At 51.8% G+C, this 27,486-nt stretch overlaps 3 protein-coding genes across 5 annotated transcripts in view; 2 read left to right on the forward strand and 1 right to left on the reverse strand.

The window, feature by feature from the left end:
* Stk40 (serine/threonine kinase 40) overlaps positions 1-2,556 on the forward strand; it is a 38,474-nt gene extending 35,918 nt beyond the window's left edge. For both annotated transcript variants that reach the window (XM_036177233.1, XM_036177234.1), the window contains one exon: positions 299-2,556. In XM_036177233.1, the coding sequence (XP_036033126.1) occupies positions 299-517 (219 nt within the window). In that variant the 3' untranslated portion in view covers positions 518-2,556. The remainder of the gene's footprint in view (positions 1-298) is intronic.
* A 9,733-nt stretch (positions 2,557-12,289) lies between these two features.
* Eva1b (eva-1 homolog B) lies at positions 12,290-14,010 on the forward strand. Its single transcript, XM_036180035.1, has 3 exons — positions 12,290-12,427; positions 12,669-12,827; positions 13,035-14,010. The coding sequence occupies exons 2-3, from the start codon at positions 12,761-12,763 to the stop codon at positions 13,463-13,465; spliced, it is 498 nt and encodes a 165-aa protein (XP_036035928.1). The 5' UTR covers positions 12,290-12,427; positions 12,669-12,760; the 3' UTR covers positions 13,466-14,010.
* A 398-nt stretch (positions 14,011-14,408) lies between these two features.
* Sh3d21 (SH3 domain containing 21) lies at positions 14,409-27,120 on the reverse strand. 2 transcript variants are annotated; one of them, XM_036180033.1, is made up of 16 exons: positions 27,069-27,120; positions 26,828-26,985; positions 26,676-26,736; positions 26,328-26,446; positions 26,066-26,156; positions 25,855-25,910; positions 25,722-25,767; positions 25,489-25,589; positions 25,322-25,408; positions 23,843-23,885; positions 16,101-16,194; positions 15,962-16,011; positions 15,794-15,876; positions 14,802-15,658; positions 14,656-14,719; positions 14,409-14,569 (listed from the first exon to the last, which is right to left on the reverse strand). In XM_036180033.1, exons 1-16 carry the CDS (start codon positions 27,070-27,072, stop codon positions 14,525-14,527), a joined length of 1,959 nt encoding a protein of 652 aa, XP_036035926.1. In that variant the 5' UTR covers positions 27,073-27,120; the 3' UTR covers positions 14,409-14,524. The 2 variants fall into 2 exon arrangements, with proteins under 2 accessions (XP_036035926.1, XP_036035927.1); XM_036180034.1 differs by lacking the exons at positions 26,066-26,156; positions 26,828-26,985; positions 27,069-27,120 and having other exon boundaries at positions 14,409-14,575; positions 26,676-26,733.
* Positions 27,121-27,486: the final 366 nt, after the last annotated feature.

A 27,486-nucleotide genomic window follows, 5' to 3' on the forward strand; every position in this document is an offset into this window, starting at 1 on the left:
ACAGTCTTGCCCTGCCTGTCTGCACAGGAGGGAGCTCAGCTTGAGGATCGGAGAGTGGCCCTGCTCTTAACCCTTGGCACGCATTGGCCCCTCAGAGTTCAGAGGCCCACCGACACCCCACCCTCATATACATACACCCCCACCATGCAACCCAGAAGGTAGAGATCCAGTCAGAAGACAGGCTTGTGCACAGCTGGAGCCTCCTGCAGCAGGCCACTCACGTCAGCAGCATGGTGAGGGAGGCTCCCTGTGTTCGTTAGTTAGGTCTTCACCTTCCCCGTGCTCTCTCGTCTCCCAGGCAAAAGTGACAGAGGAGTGTTCCCAGTATGAGTTTGAGAACTACATGCGGCAGCAGCTGCTGCTCGCTGAAGAGAAGAGCTCCATCCATGAGGCCCGGACGTGGGTGCCCAAGCGGCAGTTCGGGAGCATGCCACCAGTACGACGGCTGGGCCATGACGCACAGCCCATGACCTCCTTGGACACAGCCGTCCTGGCACAGCGCTACCTGCGGAAATAGTGCCCTCAGCTAGGGCACCACCCCAGCACACCTCTCCTCGGCCTACTGAGGCCCAGCCATCGGCCTAGGCCCGGGCCCAGCAGTGCTGGACTGACTCCCAGGCTGCAGTGAGGACAGGGACAGCCCAGGTCAAAGCCAGGGTCAACAGAGGTACCACAGAGCTACCTTTTGGGATGATTGCTTGATTGTGGTTTTTTGGTTTTTGGTTTTGTTTTGTTTTGTTTTGTTTTAAAATCTGAGAATTCTAGATACCTGATCTGCTTTTAATCATGACATTTTAATCTACCTCTCTGACTCTAACCACGCTGTCTCTGGACCGAGTGCCGGGAGGAAAGAGGGGAGCCTATGCTCGCCACCCAGGCCCTGGAACAGCCACAGCCTGGCCAGGCCACTGCTCCCCACAGTCCACATAAGCTGACCATGCCGCTCGCTACTGGCCCCCAGTAAGCACCCCTTCCCACTGTCCCCGTCCCCCCCCATCCCCCCCATCCCTCCCAGCCCCCCTCACCCGGGCTGCCCTCAGTCTGAGCTTTGAAACACTTTCACCTCATCTTCCGCCCAATTCAAATATATTTATTTTTTTACTGAACCCAAGTTCTCTCCCATCTCTAGGTTCAGCCCATGGCTACTCTTTGCCCCCCAGCCCGGCTGGATAATGGGGCCCACATCTGTATGTAGGCTCCCTTCTCACCCCCAGGCACTTAGGAGTTCTCTTGCCGGTTCTTCTCTGCTCTCAACCCACCCTGTTTCTAGACTTGGCTCCTTCTCTGTCTCAGTAGCTTCTCTGAGGTGCTGCACATGTGTGTCAATCTGCCTCCTCCATCCTTCACGTGGTACCCAGGTAACACGGACAGAGTGTGAAGGGACCTGCGGCCAACTTTGGAGGATGCTCTGAGCCTGCTGGGGACAGGCCACTTGTGCTCAGAGACCCTCCTATCCTGCCTCAGAAGTGTATCTCTCCCAGCAGACCCTGGGCAGATGCCTACCTGGGGGTGGAAGACTTGGAGAGAAACCTGTAGGGATCGGGGACCTACCTACCTGGTGTGAGAACAGCCCTGCTACCCTTTTTGAGCCGGAATTTTGAAGTGGATGCCCGTCTTGCCAGAAATGCTGTTCTCTCCAGACTGCCCCTCCCTGCACTGGACTTGGCGCACCTAGTACCAAGCAAAGCCCCAACTCTGGAGGCCTATACCCTGTGTACCCTCAGAGAGGACCATGTACCCCTTCTGGCAGTCCTAGACCCTTCCTGCCTCTTGCTCTCCAGTGGGGGAGACCATGTTTCCTAGAGTGTGAGCTGCCCCTCACCCCTTGAAAAGCTGACTCACTGTGAGTGACCTTGGGCAAGTTCCCAAACCTCCTTGTGCCTCAGTTTCCCCATCTGGAAAAAATGGGGCCACCTCTTGCCAGCAGTAGCAGGGCTGCCCATGCCCCTCCCTCCCCATAGCCCCTGTCCCGCCCTGGGCGCCTGTGCCTCTGTTTCGCTGGGTTTGCAGGAGCCCACCTGAGCCCAGCACTTACTCCCCTAGCACCCAGCTCTGCCTCGAGTTCAGCCATCCAGCCACTGAGAGTCAGGGCATGGTGTTGCTGCATTGCGGGGAGGGCTCTTTTCTATATTTATTTGATAATGAAAAGTTTCCTAAGGGAGTTCCTAGCCCATGACTGCCCTCCAGTGAGGCTCTGAGGCCTGGCTAGCGCCCTCCTGGGCGGAGCCTCTGCCCAGTGTCTCAGGCCTGCATCCACAGCCCTCCTTTTAAAAGCAATACCTTCAGGTCTGCAGAGCCCATCAGACGCCTGGTTCCTTCCGAGGTCAAGCCTCGGTCGGATGGTATTCTGGCAGTGCAGAGGAGAGGAGATTTGGCCTGCCCACACTGGTGTCACACACTGAGAAGTCCTATTGTAAAGAAAACAACAAAAACAAAACAAAAAAAAAAAAAACACAATGGAAAAAGTCACAAAAAAGTTTGTATAAAGACGTATTTTTGTACTACATGGGGACTCTTCCTGCATGTCAGCAATAAAACTTCCTGATCTGGAGCCACCATGGCTGCGGCAATGCCTCTGTTCTTGTCCTCCATCTAGCTCGCCTTCTCTATCCCAGCAAAGCAGGTCCTGTGTCTCTGTGGCCTGCCCACAGGGGCACCGCCCCCTCCGGCCGGCAGCAATCAAGCCATGCTGCCAGGAGCAGGGGTGCCAGAGTGGCCTGCCTCCTGCCAATGCCCAGTGGGAGCTTCTAGCTTGGCTTGACCCAGCTTCTGCCCGCTATAGGCAGAAGAGTAGCAGGGCCTTGACAACTAGAAAGCCATGAACCCCCTCTTTACAAAGACATGTGTCACAGGACCCACATGCCTGTCCCAGGGATCTGGGGTAAGGAGCTAGCCAGGGCTGGCTGGCCCTTCCCTGTACTGCCCTCACCCTCTTGGGAAGCCCAGGGGTGCCTTCCTTCCTTCCTTCCTCCCGTTGCCTAAGTTTAGACTGTAGGATGTACTTCCCAGCAAAGCCAAGAAACAGTGAGTGCTTCCTGGTGAAGGGAGGTAGGCTAGACCATCCCTAGCTGGGCAAGGAAGAAAAAAGGCATTCTAGATAATGAAGCCTCTCCCAGACCGACCTGATTCCCATGACTACTCTGCCTTGCCCCTTCCCCACAGCCCACACATTCTACCCTACATGGACCCCTGCTCTGTCTGGCCCAGGTGCATTTCCATGAGATGCCTTTCTCAGCTCCTGGACCTGGACCTGGTCTCCATTCACAACCTCTCGCTTTGGGTACAAATGTCTGCACTGTCTAAGTCTCCCAACTCAGCTCTCAAAAGTGCTCTGACACCCAACTGGTGCCCAGAACTGCTTAGTTTGTTTTTTGCTTTTAGCGGTTAGAAAAAGCAGCCCTATTTCTTCAGATACTGTTTTCCTTTTTAAATTTATTTTACCTCTTAAGCATATGGCTGTTTTACCTGCAGGTGTATCTCTGCACCATTTACATGCCTGGTGCCCACAAAGTCCAGAAGAGGATATCAGATCCCTGGAATGGGAGTTACAGGTGACAGTGATTCAGCCTTCATGTGGTTGCTGGGAATTGAACTCAAGACCTCTGGAAGAACAGTCAGTGCTCTTAACCTCTGAGCCATCTCTCCATTCTCTGGTTTACTGATCTCTTGGGACTGTTTATCCTTTACTTATTTTCAGGTTTGGTTTTGGTTTTGGTTTTCCAACTCTCTATAATAAGCAAGCTGAAGTTTCTCCATCCAAGAGCCCAGAGCTCCTGATCCCAGCTTTCTGTCCATCTGTCTGTCTTTTCTTCATTCCCTTGCTACCCCAGTTAGGGCTGTCCTTGGAGCTGTGCTGGATGAGGCACACGTCTGTCTCTCACACTCTGCCCTGTAAACCCCCAGTTCTGCCTTGAATCGGACCACTTTTCAACTCCACCGTGAGTGGCAACACTCTGGTCCCCAGCCCCCTCTCTCCTCCAGACAGTCCAGGTGCCACGGGGACTAGAGGGAACTATCTAAAACTTAGGTATAGCCAGGGGTGGTGGCATATGCCTGTAACCCAGATCTCTGATCGCTGTGATTTTAAAGCCAGCTTGGTCTATATGGTGAGTTCAGGCCAGTAAAATAGTGAAGCCTGGGGGTGTAGCTTGCCTAGCATACATGAAGCTCAATCCTCAGAACTACATAAATTGGTCCCATCCCTGTAATGCCAGCATTGGAAGTGGAGAGAGTCAAGAGATCAAAAGTTCAAAGTCATCATCCCCAGAGACCTGAAACTGTCCCAGAAACAAAAAGTTTAACTGCTTTTGATTAAAATACATTATATTAACATGTATAAGATGTCAAAGAAGGGGCCAGAGAGATGGCACAGCTGTTGGGAGCACTTAATGCTCTTGCAGAGAACCTGAGTTCGGTTCCCAGCATCCACATCAGGTAGCTCATGGCTGCTTGTTACTCCAGCTCCAGAGAATGCAATACTGTCTTTTGGCCTTTGCAAGCATTGCACACACATTTCAAACATAGACACATATACCTAAATTTGTTTTTCAAAAAATAAACTGAAGCCGAGCAGTGGTGGCACATGCCTTTAGTCCCAGCACTTGGGAGGTGGAGAGGCAGGTGGATCTCTGTGAGTTCCAGAACAGCCTGGTCTACATAGTAAATTCCAGGACAGCAAGGGCTGTTATACAGAGAAATCCTGTCTCGAAAAACAAAAACAAATAAATTAAATAAATAAATAAAAATAAACAAGAAAACAGGACTGAAGAGATGACTTAGCTGTTAAGTGTGCTTGTTCTTAGAGAGGACTCAGGTTTGATTCCCAGCACCCACAAGGTAGCTCACAATTGTCTAAACTCCAGTTCCAGAGGGATCAGACCCCTCTTCTGAACTCTTTGGGCACCAGGCAGGCTCATGGTGCACAAACGTGCAGGCAAAACACTCACAAGATAAATTAATGAGGCTCAGATATAGGGCCTGCCATAGTGACTGTTAGCTAGGTTTCTATTGCTCTAATAAAGACCATGACCAAGCCAGGTGGTGGCGGCGGCGTTATGCATGCCTTTAATCCCAGCACGTGGGAGGCAGAGGCAGGCGGATCTCTGCAAGTTCGAGGCCAGCCTGGGCTACAGAGTTCCAGAAAAGGTACCAAAGCTACAGAGAAACCCTGTCTCGGAAAACAAACAAACAAGAAAAGACCATGACCAAAAGCATCTTTCGGGGAAAGGGTTTCTGTCTTTCATCTGTATCCATCGTTAAGGGAAGTCAAGGCAAGAACCTAGAGGCAGAAACTGAAGCAAAGCCATGGAAGAATGCTGCTTTCTGGCTCGCTCAGATTGCTTTCTTATACTCCCCAGGGCTACCTGCCCAGAAGTGGCACCGCCCACAGTGCCCCTCCCCCCCCATCAATCAAGAAAAGGCCCCACTGGCTTGCCTACAGGCCAATCTGATGGAGGCATTTCTCAGGTGAGGTTTCTACTTCTCAAAAGACTCTAGCTTGTGTCAACAAAAAACTAGCCAGTGAGATTGACCCCCTGTCAGCCTCACACACAAATACAGCACAAACCATAACCTTCCTTTTCTTGTTTATCTCCAAGAACTCAAGTTAACTTTTTTTTTTTTTTTTTTAAGATTATTTACTTATTATGTATACAGTATTCTGCTTGCAGGACAGAAGAGGGCAGCAGATCTCATTATAAATGCTTGTGAGCCACCATGTGGTGGCTGGGAATTGAACTCAGGACCCCTGGAAGAGCAGCCAGTGCTCTTGACCTCTGAGCCCTCTCTCCAGACCTCAAGTTAATTTTGTTGTTGTTGTTGTTTTTCAAGACAGGGTTTCTCTGTGTAGCTTTGGAGCCTGTCCTGGAACTTGCTCTGTAGACCAGGCTGGCCTTGAACTCACAGTTTTTTTGTTTATTTGATTGGGTTTTGTTTTGTTTTGTTTTGCCAGCCTGGTCTACAGAGCGAGTTCCAGGACAGTCAGGGCTACACAGAGAAACCTGGAAAAAAAAACCAAACCAAAACAAAACAAAAAAAAAAAAAAAAAAAAGGAAAGAAAGAAGGAAAAAACAAACCCAGTACTGCTTGGGACACTCCAAGAAGTTCAGCGGCCAGCACAAAGTACAGCCTTGGACTCCTCTGAACCATACAAAGGTCAGGTGTGCTGAGGCCGAGGAAACTTTCCTTCCCAGAAGATCCCGCCTCAAGGATGCCAGTTTCTTCCTAATCACAGCTGTTTTCTCAGCTCAGACAGAGTAGCACCAATTGTCTCAGTAAAACAAAGGTTTCCCTTCAGTGGTTCTCTTGTTAATCATGGCTGATTCTTCTTCAGCCTGCTGACCAGAAACCACTAGCACATGAATAGCCAATAAGGGGGACTGGACTCTCAAACCTCCCTCAGAAACATCACAGTCTGTGCTCTTAACTGCTGGGCCACCTCTCTCCTCGAAACATCACAGATTTTTTGTTATTGTTTTTTTTCTGAGACAAGGTTTCACTGTGTAGCTCTGGCTATCCTGGATGAGGCTGGCCTCGAACTCACAGAGATCCACCTGCCTCTGCTTCCTGAATTCTGGGATCAAAGGCGTGTGCTACTGCCTAGCTCAGATAGGGGGATTTTTGTTTGTTTGTTTGTTTGTTTGTTTTGTTTTGTTTTTTGAGACAGGGTTTCTCTGTAGCTTTGTGCCTTTCCTGGAACTCACTCTGTAGACCAGGATGGCCTTGAACTCACAGAGATCCTGCCTCTGCCTCCCAAGTGCTGGGATAACCGGCATGCGCCACCACCGCCCGGCCAATAGGGGGATTTTTTTTTTTTTTTTCCCCAGCTGAGGATCAAACCCAGGGCCTTGTGCTTGCTAAGTAAGCTAAATCCCCAACCCCGATAGGGGGACTTTTACAGTTGACATTTATTTCCCAATTCTCAGATAACTCCAGCTTCTGTGACATCAACAGAAAACTAAACTAACCAGCACAGTGAACTTGGGTGGGTGATGCAGGAGGATTGCCACAAGTTCAAAGTTGGTGTGATCTACATATTGAACTCAGTGCCAGTCTGGGCTACATAGTGAGACACTGTCTCAAGACGCTGAGCAGGAGGATCAGACTCAAGGCTAAGCAGCTAGTGAAACTCTCAAAGTAAAGGTGGACTGCAGCGCTACTCAGCTGTAGAATGCTTGTCCAACACGAGGGGCCCTGGGTTCAAGCCCCAGTAAATAAAACCACAACAGAAAACCAGTGTACATCTTTTTCCTGATCACAACCTTGAATGGCTTTGGTCCCATGCTTTTTTTTTTTTTTTTTTTTTATTATGTACAGTGTTCTTTCTGCCTGCATGTATGTCTGCAGTCCAGAAGAGGGCACCAGATTGATCTCATTACAGATGGTAAACCACCATGTAGTTGCTGGGAATTGAACTCAGGACCTCTAGAAGAGCAGTCAGTGCTCTTAACCTCTGAGCCATCTCTCCAGCCCTTGGTCCCACACTTGATGAAAGGCAGGGGCCTAAATTCTCCCCACCTTACCCTCACCCACTCCACTCCACTGCAGGCTCCTGATTCTCAGCAAGCCAAGAATGTTTCTCCCAGCTGGCCTGGCCACTGGCTTCTCTGCTATGTTCTTCAGTGAAGACTCGAACAAGCCTCCTCAAAGCCTTCACTCCATGTCCACTGCTCTCCTGGAGCTCTACCTGGTTCACCAACCACCATATGTTCAATTAGTGACCATCTCTCCCCTACTCAAATGTCAAGACCCATAAACGGCATCAGGAAAATCATCCCTGTTAGGGGTTGCCATTAGCAGAGTAGGGGGCCAGAGACCCCAGGCAACCCATAGACAGGCAGATTCTTTTTTTTTTTTTTTTTTTTTTTTTTTTTGGTTTTTCGAGACAGGGTTTCTCTGTGTAGCTTTGCGCCTTTCCTGGAACTCACTTTGGAGACCAGGCTGGCCTTGAACTCACAGAGATCCGCCCTGCTCTGCCTCCCGAGTGTTAGGATTAAAGGCATGCGCCACCACCGCAGGCTGATAGGCAGATTCTAAACCATGCACAACACAGAAAGGAGTTTATCAGAGCCTGAAATCTCATCCCATTTCACAGATAAACTGGAGGAATTTGGGTCTACACAGTACCAGTACGGTGAGTTTTCTGGGAATTTTTGTTTGTTTGTTTTACTTTTTCAGACAGGCTTTTTCTATGTTTAACAGCCCTGGCTGTCCTGGAACTCGCTTTGAGACTAGCCTGACCTCAAACTCAGAGATCTGCCTGCCTCTGGATCCTGAGTGCATGGATTGTGGGCCACAACGCCCAGCTATTTCCTGGGAATCTTAACTGCTGCGTAAAGTGGAAGGAATTTGTACTTAATGTTGTTCAGAACTTTACTAATCACAACACACATCACCCCCGCAGCAGTGTTCCAGTATCAGTCACACACATGACTGTCACTCTCTTAGCAACAGACCACTATACAAACACATGCCGTTAAAAAAAATACATATTTATTTATTTATTATGCATACAGTGTTCGTCCTACATCCCTGCAGGCCAGAAGAAGGCACCAGATTTCATTACAGATGGTTATAAACCACAAGTGGTTGCTGGGAATTGAAGAACAGCTCTGGAAGAACAGCCAGTGCTCTTAACCTCTGAGCCATCTCTCCAGCCCCACATGCCATTTAAAAAAATAAAAGAGATTTTTTCATTTCGTATCCAATGTTTTTGCCTGTATGAGGGTGTTGGATCCCTTGGAACTGGAGTTACAGATGGTTATAAGCTGCCATGTGGGTGCTGGGAATTGAACTCTGGTCCTCTAGAAGAACAACCAGTGCTCTTAACCACTGAGCCATTTCTCCAGCCCCCATAGATGCCATTTTTATAGCATAGGACAACATAGAAGTTGGTGCACTAGCTGAGTTTCATTTCCAGAGCAGGAACAGCACAGTAGGAAGTGCCCAGAAGGGCAGCTGAGTGTCTTACTGTGACAGATTCCTCTACGTAGTATTCTGTCTCTACACACATTGAAAGCTGGGCTCACTGCTTGTACCTATGTGACCCTCCAAGCAACGTGACATTCTAAGCCTCTGTCAAATGGGAGCCACCTTACAAACTGCATGGGGGATTCCAGGGACAGAGGGCACTTCCTACCTATTACCATTACCCTTCCCTGAGCAAACTTTTCTCCAGGATCCCCTTCCTAGCCAGTGAACTAGATGCTGGAGGCATGGGGACACTGAGAAACTTGACAAGCTGCAGGAGACCCGGAGTGAGTCCCCCTTTTCCCACCTCTCTAAGACCCTACTCTTCTAGTGGGGGACTCCCGAGTGTGGAGCTCAGCAGCCAGGGCCAGCTCCGGGCTGACTAGGCAGTGACTGACTCCCTGCTGGCTGGAGACTGCTCTTCCAGTCTGGATCCCTCAGCCCCCTAACCTGCCAGGACCTGTCTTTCCTGTTTCTTCTCTGGGCCTTCCAAGACGACAAATCCCTGATCTCACAAGCAGATGGGAGGGCAGAGATGGGCCAGCCAGGACAAGGGGCCAGCCGAGTAGAAGGGTCCTGGTCAAATCTGCAGGTGGATAGGCAGGATGCAAGCTGGATGGGCAGACACGAGACATTCCAGCCACAGAGGAGAAACAAGTTGGCCGCACAGAACTATGGCTGTCAGAGGCAGGCAGCCGGCCACTGTGGACAGCCATCTCAGCCAAGGGCTTTCGGTACCTTCTCCAGAACTTTGAATAGATCTCTACTCCTCAGAGTCATCAGGGCCACCTTGTCACTTCTCATGATTAACCCATTAACCGCAAGTAGCTGGCTGTGGAAGGCAGAGCATCCCAGCAGGGTGCATCCCTCTGCAGGGTCCTGCAGCCATCTCAACCCTCCCTTTGTTTCAGCATAGCCGTTTCCCCAAGGCTGAGTCACATCTAACCCAGATAGGGACACACGGATCTGCTCGGCACAGTGATGCCGACCACTTTGCAGAAGCCTATCTCAAACCTCACACCATATTCATATGGACCCTCACAGAGAAGAGATGTGTGCCCACAAACTTAGGTACGGATGCTGTACAAGCTAAGCTGCAGCACACACTGACATGTACGTGGTTGGTGGACCATGGTTTTCAATAGCCAGTCACACACAGGCCTTAGAGAAGCAGGGATGAGCCCATGGGCATCACTGACGATACTGAAATGTTGCCCCAGCCTGGGTATTGATTCTGGTCCTAACTCTATCTCTCAGTCCCATGTAACCCAAAGGGTCACATCCTTGCTCATGCCTGGTTTTCCTCCAACCTCTCTGGTTTGCTGTTGAGGAGTCTTCCTCCAGAAGACCCTTCAATGTCAGTGTTCAGGGCTCAGGCTCCAGAAAGACCCTGTTCTCTTGAACTGGGTGACCCACCTATTCCCAGGATGCTACTCGTATGGTCTCTCCTTGCTGGAAATGGTATTTGGGGGCTGGGGCTATCCCTGCCTCTCTAACACCCACACCCTGGTATCTAGCGGGTATCGTGAATCTCACCCCTTGCCCCCTGGAAGAAAAACAAACAAACAAAAAAACACTCTGCCCCCAAGACTTTGCTTGATTGCACAGCCCAAGATCAAGGCTAAATTCCTCTTCACTCAACATCACCTCCACAAAGGAACTGCCTTCTGGGTTAAGCCCCTATACCTGCCAGTCTGCTCCCCATCTTTTCTGCTTCCATTCCTGACCTGCTGTGGCCTAGCCTATCTTGAGCCAATTCAGAAGTCTTTCCAAAGTGCGGAGTGGTTATGATACTCCCTTACTTAAGAGCCCAGGGGCTTATCAATTCACTCCCAATGACATCCAAGCTCCTTAGCGATCTGTGAAAGCTCCTGCGTGGTCTCACAGCAATCACCGTCCTCTATGCCTCCTTGTACCACGCATGCTAACTCTCTGCAAGCCAGGAATGACAACACTCATGCCCCTGTCCCTTGTTCCTGCCTAATCACTCTTCCTCGGATCTTGTCATGGGTGCTTTCTCCTCAGGACTCAGCTCTTACCCGGGGTGTTCCTGTAAGAGCTGCCCAAGATGTCCCCCATCGCATTCATGGACTCCACCACCTCAACAGCTCACAGCCTGTAAGGGCTTATAACCTCTTCATTCTGAATCTCCATTCTTGGGAGGGGCCAGGCATCTACTAAGATTCTCATCCCACATTGAAATGCTGAAGCAGCATTATCTGCGAAAAGGTAAGTACACATGAGCCAAGGGGCCTCTCTACGCTCACAAAGTAGACTAAACAGTCACAAATACACCCAGGTGCGGGGCAGCTCACGCCTTTCTCCATCTCCTCTTGCCCCCTATTTGAACCCAGGCTAGCTTGGGGGAGTCCGGGAGGGGGGGTCCTGCAGCTTGGACAGGGAGGGGGTTAATGGCCCTCAGGCCTCAGGCAGCGCCTACAGCTATGCCTGCAATTTCCTCTCCTCATTCTTTCCCTCCTCCTTCCAAGATTCCCGCCAAGAAGGCCTCCCCCTCACCCAGCATCGGGAAGGGAAGTGGGGGGGGGGGTGGCCAGACGACTAGGCAGAGAGCAGAGCCCAGCTGCAGATCCCCCAGCACACTTCTGTATAAGCCTTGAGCCCAGGTGGAGGCACACGTGTGAGTCTGGGCAGGTCCAGCGGGCAAAGCAGCTAAGACGTCCCCTGCGCTTGCGGGGGCAGGGGCCCCGCCGGGGTCTGCAGCGTGCTGGGCCTGGCTCACGGCCGAATCCTACAATCATTAACCTTGGCTGACCACAGCAGCTGGACACACTCAGCCAGGCCACTGGGAGGAGGGGCTGAGAGATCCTCTCTCCCAGGAGGGCCAATGAGGAGGTGGGGGTGCCGGCTGACTCCACTGGGCTAGGAAAGGGCCCGAGGGATGAACGGGCTTGGACCCGCCCCATCACAGGAGGAGCCAGGCACAGGGAAGTAGTTTGGAGCCTGCGCTCTACGGGCCAGAGTTGTGGGTTCAAGTCCTGACCATGTGGCAAAGTTCTTCAAGATCTTTATGGCTCAGTTAACTTCAGCTGGAGATTTCATGACAACCACATTCTGGGGTTGGTAGGTTTAAAAGAGGAACGTCTGGGGGGGAAGGAGGGTACCCCCGGCGCCCAGGCCTTAGGGATGTTTAGTAACTACTGATGTTGTTGTTAGTACTGGCGGGGGCGGCCCCTGTGAGCGGCCTCCCCAGCGGCTTCCTGTAGGGGAGCAGGAGCCGCCCCCTCTCCCCTTCCTCCAGGCGCTCTTCCTCCCGCCTCTCCTCCCCGCCCCGCCCCGTCCCTCCTCTTTCCTCAGAGGAAACTTTCCGCCGGCTGGTCCGTCGGCGTGTCCGGCCGCACCACGGTGCGAACCGAGTAAGGCGGACGGGGCGGCCCCGCCCGGGTGTATGCAGCCACGGGGGAGACGCAACTGCCGGGGGCAGGCAGCGGGACGCTGACGGGTGAGCGGGCACGGCCGAAGCCCCTTGGGCGGAGGGGTGCAGGAGGGAGGCGGCAGGGGAGCCCGAGGGGGCACCGCCTCGTCCTTCCGTGCGCTGGGCCTCTCCTGGGGACCCCACGAGGGGGCGGAGCGTGCGCGGCCTCTCCGCCGCTCCCCGGGATGAAGGGGCGTCCGCAGGGGAGCAAGGACTCTTTAGCAGAGCCCAGATCTGTGATCTAATGAGGGGAACTGCTCTCCCCCAGGGTGGAGCTGCCCGAGGAGTGAGCGCCCTGGGCCCTGGAGGACCTGACCTGGCTGACCTCCCAAGCCGACAGTCCAGCTGAGCCCCAGCAGCATGGATGCCCCGAGGAAGGACATGGAGCTACTCAGCAACAGCCTGGCGGCCTATGCACACATCCGAGGTGAGGGCCAGGCCTGGGAGCACGAAGCCCGTCCATCATAACCCAGGCAGCCCTCCACTCCCAGATGCTCACCCTCAGTCCATCCCCAGATGCCTGTCCCCTGCTGCCCTTCCGTTCTGTGCCCCAAGCTTAGACCCTGGGTCTCTCCCAGATGGGACGACTCCTGCTTGTCAGGCCCCTCTATGACCTTCGCTCCCTGCTTCCTAGCTAACCCTGAGAGCTTCGGCCTTTACTTCGTGCTGGGCGTCTGCTTCGGCCTGCTGCTGACCTTGTGCCTGCTAGTCATCAGCATCTCCTGTGCGCCTCGCTCGAGGCCCCGGGCCCCTGCTCTGCGCCGGGACCCTCGAGGCAGCACCCTAGAGCCGGAGGATGAGGATGATGAGGATGAAGACACCATGACGAGGCTGGGCCCCGATGACACACTCCCGGGCCAGGAGCTGTCTACCGAGCCCGACGGGCCCCTTAGTGTCAATGTCTTCACATCAGCAGAAGAGCTGGAGCGCGCACAGAGGCTGGAGGAACGTGAGCGAATCCTTCGGGAGATCTGGCGCACCGGGCAGCCAGACCTGCTGGGCACCGGCACGCTTGGGCCCGGAGCCACTGCCACGGGCACACTGGGCCGCATGCACTATTATTGACACACGACTCCACTTCATGGGTCCCTGCGTACTGGACATGGGATTGAACCCAGTGCTGCCCCAGGGCCTTTAAACTGCCTCTGCCCTCCTGGTCCTGCCCAAACTGATTCTCCTGGTGCTATTGAGCGTGGATTGCCGCCTGCTAAGCACTCTTCACTGGGCAGGTGTGGGTGGGAAAAGAATGCCAGGTCCCACCTTCTCCTCCTGGTAATAATGAATGACCAATGGAAGCTAGTCTCAGTGACTCAGTCTCTCACTCAGCAGGCCCTCGGGCTCCAGCCTTGCAGGGGGGTCCCAGGGCTGTGGGTCTCACTGCTTTTGCTGGTTGCAGCCCCCTCTGGGCGGGTCCATCCAGTGCATGCTTATGCTCACTTCACAGACCAGACCGAGACACGCCTTTTTGCACTTGAACACAGGACAGGTATTACAGGCATTCCTCACAAATATGTTCCTTACTAGCCAGCAGCGCTTGGACAGATGTCACCTAGTCCCCTGCCCTATGACCTACCCTGGGATGTCACTGCAGTCACACAGGGAAGCCTAAGGCTCAGACCTTCATACTAATTCTCTTAGACTTAGTGCCTGAGAGAAGCCTGGAGTTCGCTTCTGGGCGAGTATTCCTTGAGTGGACACAGGAGTTCCTTTGGGCAGAGGCTAACTGGGAGGAGCTGGGCCCAGAGAAGGCTGGCTCCACCCATCTAGCGCACAGCTGGGTTCCTGAATCCTGGAGGGTCTGGGCCCCTCCACCCTGCATCCAGCCCAGGGCCAGCGTCCGAAGGAGACTACCCCCGCCCCCAACCATCCGGTGGATAAAAATAGCCTTGCACAGGCCTCGAGAATGGTAATGGGAGCCACATGTTGGCCAGATGTGCCCAAGAGAGAGCGCCAGGAATGCGGAGGGCGGTGTGCTGACTGGCCCCGCCTCACACGGACCAGGCTGGTCTAAGAGTTAAGAGTTTTTACTTCCTTGGAGTTTCAAAGTTTTGTGCAAGGACAGGGGTAACCCGAGCAGGATGGACGTCCTTCCAGGTCGGCCTGAGGTTCTGCCTGAGCCCGCCCTCATTCTGTCTGTGTCTGCGCGTGCTTGAAGGACTTCTGGGTCCTCTGCACCTAGTCGGGAGAGGGCATGAGGGACCAGAGCCGCTCACTGGCTACTGCCCTCCCCAAGCCTGGGTCCGCATTTCACCCACCTCCAGCGACTGCAGCTTCTCTCTGTCGGTCTTCAGCTCCTCCCAGACATCACTCAACTTCTGTCTGTGGATACCAGGTTCAGGTGAGACACTGGACCCTTCCCTTTGTCTCCCGCCCCACCCCACCCCACTTACTGCCCACGTACTCCATCTTCAACTCCAGACGCTCCAGCGCGCTCTTTAGCGACCCCACCTCTTTCTTTAACGATGCTACATCCGTGTCGCCATTCTTGCTTTTGGAAGAAGTTAGTGGGACCACGGGATGAAGCGTGGGCGCTTCTTCAGGGTCCGGAATCGGCTTGATAATATGTGATGCTTGGGGAGTGGGGACTGACTCTTTCGGGGGCACCTGCTTTTGGGGACCCACCCCTTCAGAAGGCGGCTCTTCTGTGGGGAGTACCTCTTTCAGGGTTGTCTCATCTTTGCCTGGTTGTCCCTCCGGAAAGGTGGCTTCCTCCACGGCAGACTCATCCTTAGCCCTGCAGTGGGCTAGGGAACTGTCACTGTGTTCCATCTTACAGCAGCAGCATCTCATCGAGGAGCTAGGCAGTTGAGGATGCTCTCCTGGCACATGGATGTCATTTGGAGGTGCAAGAGACTCTGACCCCTGTGTCGTTTCCTCTTGAGGCAGATGCTGGCACTGAGTGTTGTCCCTAGAAGGGTCCTCTTCAAAAAGCATGTGCTCTGGGGTCAAGATCTTTACCAGTGCAGGGGTACTGTCCACATGAAGGGCCACCTTTGGGTCAACGGTTTCATCCCTAGTTGGGGCTTCTAGGGCAGGGGCCTCATCCACAGAAAGGGCACTCCCTATAGTGGCAGCCTTGTTTACAGTGGTATTCTCTGCAGCGGGAATTTTGTCAGAATCCAGGGCTGTCTCTGGAATGGGGTTCTCTGGAGTGGAGGCTTTGTTGGGAGCCAGGATCTTCTCTGGGCCAAGGGTCTTATCTGGAGTGCGGGTTTTATTTGTGGAGGGGGCCTTTCCCGGGCTTCTCTGGTCGTCATCCTGTGGGGATGGTAGGGATGAGGTCTCAGTTGGAAGCTTCCTTATTCCCCTTGGGATCTTTTCACTCTTACACAACACACCTGCGGGAACCATCTCCTTCCAGTAATCCCTCCTCCCCAATATCTGGTCCCTCACCTGATTGAAGACAGAATGCTGGGTTCTGGATCGCTTTCTCCCTGGTTGCCTGGATCCCCCATTGAGGAAGCTGCCATTGAAGCCTATGAGAATAGAACTTCAGAGACCCAAGCTCATCCCTGCCCCTCAACACATCCCTGTCTTCCGCTGTAGGAAGGGAGCCCTTACCAGTGTCTCGGGAGGGGCGTTTCTGGCTGTCCCCACTGGGTGTAGATGTCCTGGAACATATCTCCATCAGCAACACAAGACGGGGTGGAAGGGGTTTCTCCTCTGTATCCCCCTCCTCCCCAGCCCCCCACCTCCTTACTTGGTTTTGTTAGGTGCTGAGGTAACTGCTGCCACCCTCTTGACAGAGGGTAAGGATGTTTTGGGCATCAGCTTTTTTGGTTCCTTAATAGGAGCTGGGAGGAGAGAGAGGAGTTAATGTCCATCTGCCTAAGTCCTTGGCCATGTATGTCTTGTGCTGTGCACAGAAGCCTGATGGGAGATGAACTCCATCTGATTTTGGGAGATTACCTCAGGCTTAGGGAACTATGGACACCCCACTGTGTAGCACCCCAAAGGAACAGCAGATCAGTTTCAGGGAAGGCTTGGGGGGAGGAGAAAGCTCTTTACTCTGCCAGGTTTTGATCCACTCTTTGAAGACCTGTCCCCTGCTTGGTGCCCATAACAAGTTTTCTCTCTCTGGTTTAGCCTCCATTTCTTGTTGACCACCCCCACCCCCACCACACACACACATACCTTTTTTTCCCCAAGACACAGTCTTCCTTTGTAGCTCTGGCTGTCCTAGAACTCACTATGTAGACCAGGGTAGCTTCAAAATGCAGAGATCTGCCTCTTTCCCCCAGGTGCCAGGACTAAAGGCGCTCCACTATACCCAGCTTTAATTTCCCCTTTCTAATCTCATTGGCTTCTATTACTGTCCCACACCTTTTATGTGACCTTACCCAGTCTTCAGGGTTTAATCATCAATAAACCGATGATGCCCAACTCTGCATCTCTGTGACCACTGTGAACTGCCCTGTCACCAAGGTCATGAGCTCAAAGGATGAAGAGATTACACAGAGACTAGGTCTCAAAAAACAAAACAAAACAAAACAAAAAAAACAGTTCAGCACCTACAACATGGTATCCAGATGCAAGTTCCTGTTTCCCATACCCCAGCCCGAACCTTTCTCATTCTGTTCCCATGCCCCTCATTTGCACGGATAAGGCTGTGAGGAACTGGCTTTGATTTTTGTTTTGTTTGTTTTTGAGACAGGGTTTCTCTGTGTAGCCCTGGCTGTCCTGGAACTTACTCTGTAGACCAGGCTGGCCTCAACTCCCAGAGACCCAACCTGCCTCTGTGTCCTGAATGCTGGGATTAAAGGTGTGTGTACCACTTCCACTAAGAATAGATACACACATTCTGAAACAGGGTCTTACTATTTATTGTTACCCAGGCTGGGCTCAAGTGATCTTCCTGATAGCTACAAGTAGCTAGAAATATAAGTATAACCAGGACAGCCAGCAATAGTATAAAATTTTAATTTTTTGTTATTTTGTTTCTGTCTTTTGAGACAAGGTTTCTCTGTGTAGTTCTGGCTATCCTGGAACTCAAGAAAAAAATTTTTTTCGAGACAGGGTTTCTCTGTGTAACAGCTCCTGGCTGTTCTTGAACTCTGGACCAGGCTGGCCTTGAACTTACAGAGACCCACCTGCCTCTTCCTCCTGAGTGCTGGGATTAAAGGCATTCGCCACCACCTCCCAGCACAATTTTTAATTTTTAAGTAAACCTTCTAAATATCTATGTGTGCTTATGTGCATACAGGTGTGTAGGGCAGAGGTCAACCGAGTGAGGGGAATCATCTCTCTCCTACCCTGTGAGTATCCGGGATCAAACTCAAGTTCACCAGGCTTGAGGCCTTTATCTGCTGAGCCACCTCACCAGCCCTACAGTATACAGTCTTAAATTCAGTGATCTGGATGTCATGGTGCATGCCAGTAATCCCAGCCTCCTCCAGGATGTGGAGTTATCGAAGATACTGTGAGTTCAAGGCCAGCCTGGGCTATGTTGGAACACCTTGTCTAAAAAAAGTATTAAAAAAAAATCCCAACAGCCAGGCGCATGCCTTTAATCCCAGCACTCGGGAGGCAGAGCCAGGCAGATCTCTGTGAATTCGAGACCAGCCTGGTCTACAGAGTGAGTTCCAGGACAGCCAGGCGTACACAGAGAAACCCTGTCTCGGGGTGGGGGAGTAGACAGATGGAGACCTGAGGCCGGAAAGTGTCACCCTAGTGTTATTTCTGTGGCTGAGACAATGTCTTGATAAAAGCAGCTTAGGGAGAAAGGGGTTTGTCCCGCTTCCAGTTCCAGGTTAGTTTATGACTGAGGAGCCAAAGCAGGAAACTTCAGATCCGCAGACAAGAGCAGAGAGAAAGTAAACACACAGTTCCTTCCCTGCTTGCTGTCTCTGCCAGCTTTCCCTCTTCTGCAGCTCTGGACTCCCTGCCTAGGAACAGTATCGCCCACAATGCACTGGGTCTACGTCAACAATCAAGACAGCACAGGTGGTAAAGTGGGGGGCTCTGCTCTGGCTCCTGAGCTTGGGGCCTGTGAGGTGGAGCAGGGTCCAGGCCCTGCTCCCTTAGCTTACCAACAGGCCTAAAGCTCAGTCGTCCCGTGCCACCTTTCCTTGGGAAAGCCACATGGCCGGTGGGAATTGGTGTCCTCTGGCTGCTGGCAGAAACAAAACCAAATCCTCCTGGAAATCTTTCTGAAGGCTTGCAAGGCTCCCACAGCTCACATCAAGTCATGAGCTCATAAAGGCAAAAAGCACGCCTTGGGGCCAGCCACTGTGAGCAGTCAGTCGGCAGACCCAACTCATCACACGCCATCCGGTAACATGACCCGACCGGGTAAGAAATATTGGGAATTAAGGCTGTGTAAGCCACACAGGTATTATCAGGAAGAGCCGGCTATGGAAAGCAAAGAGAAAACTTTGTAATTACAGATGACAGCAGCATTCCTGGAAAAAGACAGTGCAAGCCCGTGACCTACATGTGTACAGACAGGATTTAAAGCACAAGTTAAACAGCAGAGGAAACAGCCAAAAGCTAGAGAGAGAATTACTGAATGAGAAGTGGGGGAGGGATGATTCAGACCAGTGTTCTCAGCCAGGCGGTGCCTGTGTCCTCTCCCAGGAAGGCAGCTAAGAAGATGGACATAGGACAAAATGAGCATATCTGTGTTCCAGACACTGTCCAGGGCATCGAGGTAGCGTGAGAAGAGTTTCTTCTCCGTGGCGTTCCTGTGGCTGCTCACCCCTTCCCCCAGCATGGTCCACAGAATGGGTCTGCAGTGCAGGGTAGGGAAGGGGTGCAGGTGTGGGTTCAGGGGCTGAGAGGAGCAGCAACTGCACTACAGCGAAGGGAGCTCGCTCATGTGACTCCCCCAACACAAGAGTAGATGAATGGTACTTCATCAGAGCACAAAACTGCATCAAAGGGCAACGTTAACTAAGGATGACCATGGGGCTGGAGAGACCTCTCAGCAGGTAAGAGCACCAGCTGCCCTTCCCGAGGTCAGGGCTTCAATTCCCAGCCTCTCTGTATGATGGTTCACAAGCATGTCAGTTCCAGGGGATCTGATGCCCTCTTCTGGCCTACATAGGTACTGCATGCATGCAGTACAAAGACATACATCCAGGCAAAATACCCACACACATTAAAACAGAAAAAAAAAAGGGGGGGGGGGAATGGCAATAAAATGAAGATAGGAAAAAATTTTACAAAATGATACTTCTTTTACTTATTATTACTATCGATGATATCATCATCATCATCATTATTTTTGGTGTACTGGAGGTGGAAGCTAGGGCCTGCCTCATGTTTGCCAGACAAGGATTCTATCACACAGCTATAGCTCCAGGCTTAGCCTTTCATCTAGAACATAAAGAACTCCTGAAACTCCGTAGTAAGGCACACAACCCAACTGGAAAGCGCCTACAGAGCGGCAAACATGAAAAGCTCCCCATGCCAGGCGGTGATGGCACACATCTTTAATCCCAGCACTCTGGAGGCAGGGGCAGGTGGTAAGTCAGGGGCCATCCTTGACTACAGAGTGAGTTCCAGGACAGCCAGGGCCACACAGAGAAACCCTGTCTTCAAAACAAACAAAAGCTGCTCAGGATCATGAGGCCCCAGAGGAGGGCAAATCCAAACCACAAGCTGCTCTTCGGTCACCAGCGCGGCTTTAATGATGATATTATCAAGCATCGATGTGAGTGAGTATGGAGAACCTGAGATCTTCATACACCTGCTGGGAGGAGGATTGTGAGTTCAGAGTTCAAGGCTAGCCTGGATTGATTGGTGAGACCCTGTCTCAGAGATCCAAGGACCAGGGATGTAACGCCATGTCAGAGCACTGGTCTCGCATGCAGGAAGCCCTGGGTCTCCACATTGAAATAAAGGTGTGGTAGGGCTGGAGAGACGGCTGGTGGTTAAGAGGACTGGCTGCCATGGCAGAGGCCTGGGGTATAATACCCAACATCTACATGGAGGCTCACAACCATCTGGAAATCTAGTTCCAGAGGATCCAACACCCTCTTCTGGCCCCCACAGACACCAGGCACAGTGTTGCACAGACATGCATGCAGGCAAAACATCCATACACAGAAAAATATATCGAAGCCTTTCTCCCTGCCCCTCCCCCCCACACACAGGGTTTCTGTGTAGCTCTGGCTGTCCTAGAACTTGCTCTGTAGACCAGGGTGGTCACAAACTCAGAGATCCACCTGCCTCTGCCTCCCAAGTGCTGGAATTAAAAGTGTGCACCACCACAGCCCAGCTTCAAAACAACCAAGTTTTTAAAGAGAAAGAAAAAAGCGTGAGGAGCAAGAAACAACCCAGTCAGCAATGTGCTTACTATGCAAGCCTGAGGACGTGCAGTAAATCCCCAGCCTACATAAAAAGCTGGGGCATTGCGGTGCATGCTTGTGATCCCAGAGCCTGGGAGGTGGAGACAGGATCCCCGGAGTTCACTGTCTAGTCAGCCTAGTCTGATCAGCAAGCTCTAAATCCTAGGGACCTTGCCCTCAAAACCAAAGGTGGTGGGTGCTTCCCATGGTACCTTTCCCACGTTCCTGAGTTCTCGCTTCTCCTTAGTAAATATTCATGAACCCGTGCTTACTCTGCTCAAAAAGGGGGGGAAAGGTAGAGTGGCAGGAGGAGATCCCTCAAGTCAACCCCGGGCCTCTGCATGTACACCAGCAGATGAGTACATCCTCATAGCCACAGGCAAGCAAACACACACACACACACACACACACACACACACACACACACACACACACACACTTCTACTGAGGACCGTGGTCAGTGGGTAAAGAGCTTGCCGTGCAAGTGTGAGGACCAGAGTTTGGATCCCCAGAATTCACATAACATGCACCTACAATCCCAGGACTCAAGGGCTGGAGAGATGGCTCAGTGTACTTACTGCTCTTTGCAGAGGACCTGGGTTCGATTCCCAGCATCCATACCAGATGTGAACATGCATATAAACACATAAATAAAAAAGAATAAAAGCTTTAAAAAACAAAAAAACCCAGCACGCCTGCATCAGGATGGAAGGTGGAAACAGGAGACTACCTAGAAGCGCAAGTGACCCCATCTCAAATAAGACAGAGGATGAGGACGGACGCCCAAGCCTCCACACCCACGCCATGGACACACACACCTGCACTAACAGAAACACAAGCATACACAGAGACAAAGTTCTACTGATCTCATTCATAACATGGGCAAATTAGTGGGAAAACATTGCATCTTTTCAAAAGATTCGGATAAACAATTTGGGAATATTCAATGCCAATTTTTGATAAAATCCCTAAGGATACAGGCTTGAGATACAGTTCAATGACAAAGTGGTGGCCTAGTATCCAAGAGGTCCTGAGTTCAATTCCTCAGTACAAACAAAACCAACCCTAGGTAGAAATAGAATGAGACAGAGAAAACATTTCCGCTGGAAGGGAAGAGGGAAGCATTCATTTGCAATCATGCATGTTGGGATGCACCTGTAATCTTAATAGTTGGGAGGTGGAAGTGGGCAGATTAAGAGTTCGAGGTCAGCCTGGGGCTACATGAAACCCCTTCTCAAAAGAAACTAAGAAAGAAAATAAATAGACGAAACCTAGAAAGACAGATCTGGGGGGAGGGTTTGGGGAGGTGGGGTCTTGTCATATAGTTCTAGCTGACTAGCAACTCACTGTGTAGACCAAGCTGACATCAAACTTGCAGCAATTCTCCTGTTTCTGCCTCCCAAAGTGCTCAAGATCGCAAGCGTGACAGCACTGTTTCCGAGGAGCTGAGTTTTTCTTTTAATTTTTTTTGAAGTTTTTTTTTTTTGTGGCTGGAAAGACAGCCGTGGGTCATTCATATCACTTCTGCATTTTGGCTACAACATTGAACACTCAGGGCTGGAGACATGATGCAGCGGTTAAGAGCACTGGCTGTTTTTCTAAAGGACCAAGTTTAGTTCCCAGCACTGACATGGTGTCTCCCAGCCATGGGTAACTAAAGTACAGCAGGGGATCTGAAGCCCTCTTCTGGCCTCTGTGGACACCGTATGCATGTGGTACACAGACACACAATCGGTGTAAACAAACAAACAAAAAAGTGTTGAGTAATGTTTTCAAATACTAGAATATGGTCATTTAAGGTAATAGTTCCACTTTATAAAATTTTACTTTATCAAATTGTTTCTTTCCAAAAATTGTGTTTTATTTGAGATACTTTGGTTATGTTAAGTAATGGCTCTCGCCCTCTCTGTTCTCCTGCCCCCACTAACTCTATCTCTCCCCCTTTTTTTTAAACTTAATTTATTTATTATGTATACAGTGCACATATCCCTGAAGGCCAGAAGAGGGCACCAGATCTCATTACAGATGGTTGTGAGCCACCATGTGGTTGCTGAGAATCGAACTCAGGATCTTTAGAAGAGCAAGCAGTGCTCTTAACCTCTAAGCCATCTCTCCAGCCCCCTCTATCTCCCACTTCCTCTGCTCTCTGCACATGCTTCTTCCCCAGGCCTGGTTCTTTTGTCCCCTGCCTTCCTCCTAATAAAGCTCTGGAAACAAACAAACAAACAAAGGCTCTCTAAAGAACCTCGGATCAGCTTCAGCTCCTGGGCAGCTACAGTATGGGATCTGTGCCCTCCCCCACAAACAATGCTGCTTCCACACCAATAAACCCCAACTGGTTTGAGATGGAGCCTAGGGATGGGGCCACAAAAAATTCAACCACAAGCCTCCTATGACTGGGCTTCTGGATCTCTTTCCTCCTTCTTATTCTTATGTTTGTACCCTGTCTCTTCAATGTTTTATTTGCTAAACTTCACCTTATACCGAACAAAACACTCTGCATGAGTTCTCCAAATAGTTCTCACCCTAAAAACAGCTGCATTTGACCCAAAACATCTGCAAAAAGGCCTCTTAGATGCTGTGGAGACACACACGCCTTTAACCCCAGCCAGACGTTCATCCTGTTCCCCCTCTTCCCTGGATGCTCCGAAGCTCCTTCTACTTTAGCACAATGGTCCTGGCGATGGCACCAGTCACCGTCACCTTCAATCCACTGTATGCCTACTTTCTCTCCCAGACCCACTCTGTCTGCTCCCTCCCAGCTCCTCCCCTCCCCCAACTTTCCCAGAAAATCTCTCCGCCCTACTCTGTAACATTTTGGCCATCTGCACATCTGCACATGAGGTGATAAACATGACTCTGCCTAAGACCAGACCAAGTCTCTCCCCTCTCTATGGGAACCTTTCAATAATCTAGAGCACCGACTGTACTTCCAAAGGACCCAGGTTCAATTCCCAGCACCCACATGGCAGCTCACAACCGTCTGTAACTCCAGTTCAGGGGATCTGACCTTGTCACACAGACATACATGCAGGCAAAACACTGATGTTCGTAAAATAAAAATAAAATTTTAAAAAGAAACTGATGGGTCTCCCATAGAACATCCCTTCTACCCCATGCTCCCCAGCCACTGACCTGACTCCTCACTCACCTGACTCCCGAGTTATAATTTTCCGTGGGATCAGCTTCTTGATCTAGACAAAAAAGAAATCTGAGAATCCAAGGACAAGTCCCAAAACTTCTAGGTCCAGTCTCATTTAGGGGTGACCCTTTAGCTGAGTTCAAGGAGTTCCATAATGCCTGTTTGTTCTATTTTTTTCTTTTGTTTGTGTGTGTGTAAAATGTGTGCACTATCATGTAGACAAGAGGTTGATATAGGGAATCTTGATCCCCCGTCCCCTTTTTTTTCCTTTGTTTTTCGAGACAGGGTTTCTCTGTAGCTTTGGAGCCTGTCCTGGACTAGCTCTGTAGACCAGGCTGGCCTCAAACTCACAGAGATCCACCTTCCTCTGCCTCCCGAGTGCTGGGATTACAGGTGTGCGCCACCACCGCCCGGCATTGATCCCTTTTCTACTTAATTCCTCCCCCCCCCCCCCCAAAACAGGGTTTCTCTGTGTAGCTTTGGCTGGCCTGGAGATCTGCCTGTCTCTGTCTCCCATGCACTGGGATTAAAGATGTGTGTGACCACCACCACCACCACCACCCTCAAAAAAAGAGAGAAAGAAAAAAAAAAGATGTGTGTGCCTAATTATTTATTTTTTTTAATTTATTTACTTTATTTTATTTATTTTATTTTTTTGGTTTTTTGAGACAGGGTTTCTCTGTGTAGCTCTGCACCTTTCCTGGATCTCACTCTGTAGACCAGGCTGGCCTCAAACTCACAAACCTGCCTCTGCCTCCCGAGTGCTCAGATTAAAGGCGTGCGCCACCACTGCCTGGCCTAATTTTTTAAAATATTTATTTATTACATAATTACGTACACAGTATTCTGCCTGCACATGTGCCTGCATGCCAGAAGAGGGTGCTAAATCTCATTATAGATGGTTGTGAGTCACCATGTGGTTGTTGGGAATTAAACTCAGGACCTTTGGAAGAGCAGCCAGTGCTCTTAACCTCTGAGCCATCTCTCCAGCCCTCTGCCTAATTCTTTAAGGTAGAGTCACCCAATCGAATGCAGAGCTCACCAATATGGTTTGTTCTTCCTTACTACCTTCCCGAGACTGAAAACACAGAGGTGCTGCCATACCCATTTGCCATTTCTATGGGTTCTGGGGGATCCAAACAAACACTTAAGCCTGAGCCACATCTCTTCAGTTTATCCCTAGATGTTTTTAGAGTTCTGCGTCCCTTTATCTAGTGATCCAGCAAATGCCATGATCCCCGTGCTGGAATTAAAGGCTTGTGCCACCGCTGCCCGGCCTTTTCCCTATGTTTGGAGTCAGGGTTTTTCTGTGTAGCCCTGGCTGTCCTGAACTCGCACTATAGACCAGGCTGGCCTCATACTCAGGGATCCGCTTGTCTCTGCCTCCCCAGTGCTAGGAGTAAAGGTGTGCACCACCATACCCTGTTTTCCGGATTTTTTTACAATCTAGCCTTCTCTCTGCCCTGCTGGTGTCTGGTTCATACTCACTGGGGGTGGTGGAAGTACAAAGTTGTCTGGAAAGACTCCTCTTCGGCCTTGACACTCTCCTTCCCACCAACCCTTATCCTCCGTTGTCTGGTTGAGAGACAAGCCAGCAGGAGATGAGCCTCACTCAAGTCCCTCTCGCCTGGGTCCCCCTCCTTACCCTTCTGTACCTTTCTCAGAACCTTCACCAGGTCCCCCTTGTGCAGCGCCAACTCATCCGGGGCCTCAGGCTGGTAATCAAACAGGACCCTGCAGGTCTCAGGGCAGGGGGCTGAGAGAAGGACATCCTACTGTGGAGCCTCCCCCATCAACCAGTGGCTCCCTCCAACTACCTACTTGATTCCCCTCCCACAAGGCAGGGTGTGGCCTGGCACTGTGGGAGGGACCCTGGCCAGATGCTCACCTGTGCGCAGGTAGTCTGGAGGGCTGTCATAGGTCAAGTTGCTCAGCTAGGAGAGACAGAACAAAGGAAGACTGAGATGAGCCTGGAGCCATTCTAAGAACTCACCGGCTATGTCCATCCTGACCCACTTTACCTTAGGAGGCCTTGGTGGGTTCGGGATGATTGAAGGCATGTCTGTGTTTCCAAGGCCTAGAGAGGGACAATGAGGTTAGGGAGGTGCTAATATTTAGCTATGTCCCAGAAGGGAGAGGGCCAAAGGGGTCAGCAGGGTCAGGAAGGTCACTGGGAAGATCGCTGAAGACTGCAGAGTCTGGTCCCAGGGGATCACAGGGTCACGGTCTCACTTGGGGGCCCACTGTCCAGCAATTCCACAAAGTTGGATGGGAAGGCTCCCAACTGCCCGTTCTTCTTCCCCAGCCACCAGCCGTCCTCAATCTGGGGAGGGGGAAGGATGTGGGAGCATCTGGTTCTGTCCAAGAGTCACTAAAAGGATCAACTTCTCCCCAGCTGCCACCCTTCCCATCGCCCCCACCCTCACTTCACTCTCCTCTGTTTGTGAAGAGCTCTAGCATTTCTCCAGGGCCTCTCACCATCGCACCCCCTCACCTCCTTTATCACTTCCACAATCTCCCCAATTTGAAGCTTCAGCTCGTCTGCCTGCTCTGGATTGTAGTTGAAGTTCACTTTGCACCATCTTTGGGGGCCCCGAGAGTTGACAGATTGATCTAGGCCAGACAAGCAGGGGAGCAGCTGGAGCAGGTGGCCCTGTCCACTGGGGAAGGGGCGGACCCCCCAAGCACGATCTTTAATAGCTTCAAGCCCCGCCCTTTAGCAGCCGGAGCATTGTACTTGGAGCCAATCAGGAGGCTGCCCAGTAGCTCCGTGGCCCCTCCCACAGTCGTCACGCTCCACGCGGGCAGTGATCCCCCACCTACCAGCCCAAGTCCGACTCACCGCGGCGGCGCGCATAGCGCGGCCTGGGCTCAGTTATGCCCCGCAGGGCCTCGGGAATCTCCTGGGAAGATCGCATGGGGCGGCATTCAGTGGGAGGCCCGGGGCTGGACCCAGCCCGCTCCCCACTCGGCCTTACCCGCACCAGGCCTCACCTGCACCAGGCTCTTGGGAAAGACACCACGGTGGCCCCGCAGCTCCCCATGCAGCCAGCCCCGGGGAGTCCCTGCGCGAACCTGCCGGACCACGTCCCCCGGCGCCAGGCTCAGCTCGTCCTGCGTCTGCGCATGGTATCTGGCCAGGACCAGGACCTCTGCGGGCGGAGTGCTGGCTAAGAAAGGCTGGGGGAACGTCCCTGGACGTTCAGAAGAGCCACCCCGAGACCCGCACACATACCCATGACTTCTGGGGACCCCTGCACAGCTTGTGAGGTTGGCGATTGAGTATTGGGAGCTTGGAGGGCGGGCCGCGCCGCTGGGCTGTAGGCTGGATGAGGCGGGGACTCAAGTCATAGGTCAGGATCTGGTGCTAGGAGTGGGCGGCCTGGCTCAGCAGGTTGGGCCCCAGTTCAGAGTCGTCGTCTAGGGTCTCGGCCCAGTGCGAGGTTAACAACTCCTCCAAGGGCTCTTTCGCCGACTACTAAATTCTACTTTGGCCAAGTCTCCCAACCTAGGCCAGTCTTTTATACATTTCCTGGCCCACCCTCTACTGGCTTGCAAGTTCTTAGCTGCAGGGGAAGGTGGGGAGAGGTACATACCAGGGCGGGGTTATTCCAGAGAAAGCGCCCCAGAAGCAGAAAGTGGTAGCTCCTGTC

Source organism: Onychomys torridus, chromosome 2, assembly GCF_903995425.1.
Source record: "Onychomys torridus chromosome 2, mOncTor1.1, whole genome shotgun sequence".
NCBI classification, from domain to species: domain Eukaryota; kingdom Metazoa; phylum Chordata; class Mammalia; order Rodentia; family Cricetidae; genus Onychomys; species Onychomys torridus.

Excerpts from the sequence above, each read along its gene's own strand:
- Eva1b (XM_036180035.1), top strand. The coding sequence starts at position 12,761 with ATGGATGCCCCGAGGAAGGACATGGAGCTACTCAGCAACAGCCTGGCG. Across the intron at positions 12,828-13,034 it reads GGCCTATGCACACATCCGAG|CTAACCCTGAGAGCTTCGGC; the intron begins GTGAGGGCCAGG and ends CCTGCTTCCTAG.
- Sh3d21 (XM_036180033.1), bottom strand. Across the intron at positions 26,157-26,327 it reads TTGTGGAAGTGATAAAGGAG|ATTGAGGACGGCTGGTGGCT; the intron begins GTGAGGGGGTGC and ends CCCCCTCCCCAG. Across the intron at positions 16,195-23,842 it reads AATTATAACTCGGGAGTCAG|CTCCTATTAAGGAACCAAAA; the intron begins GTGAGTGAGGAG and ends CTCTCCTCCCAG.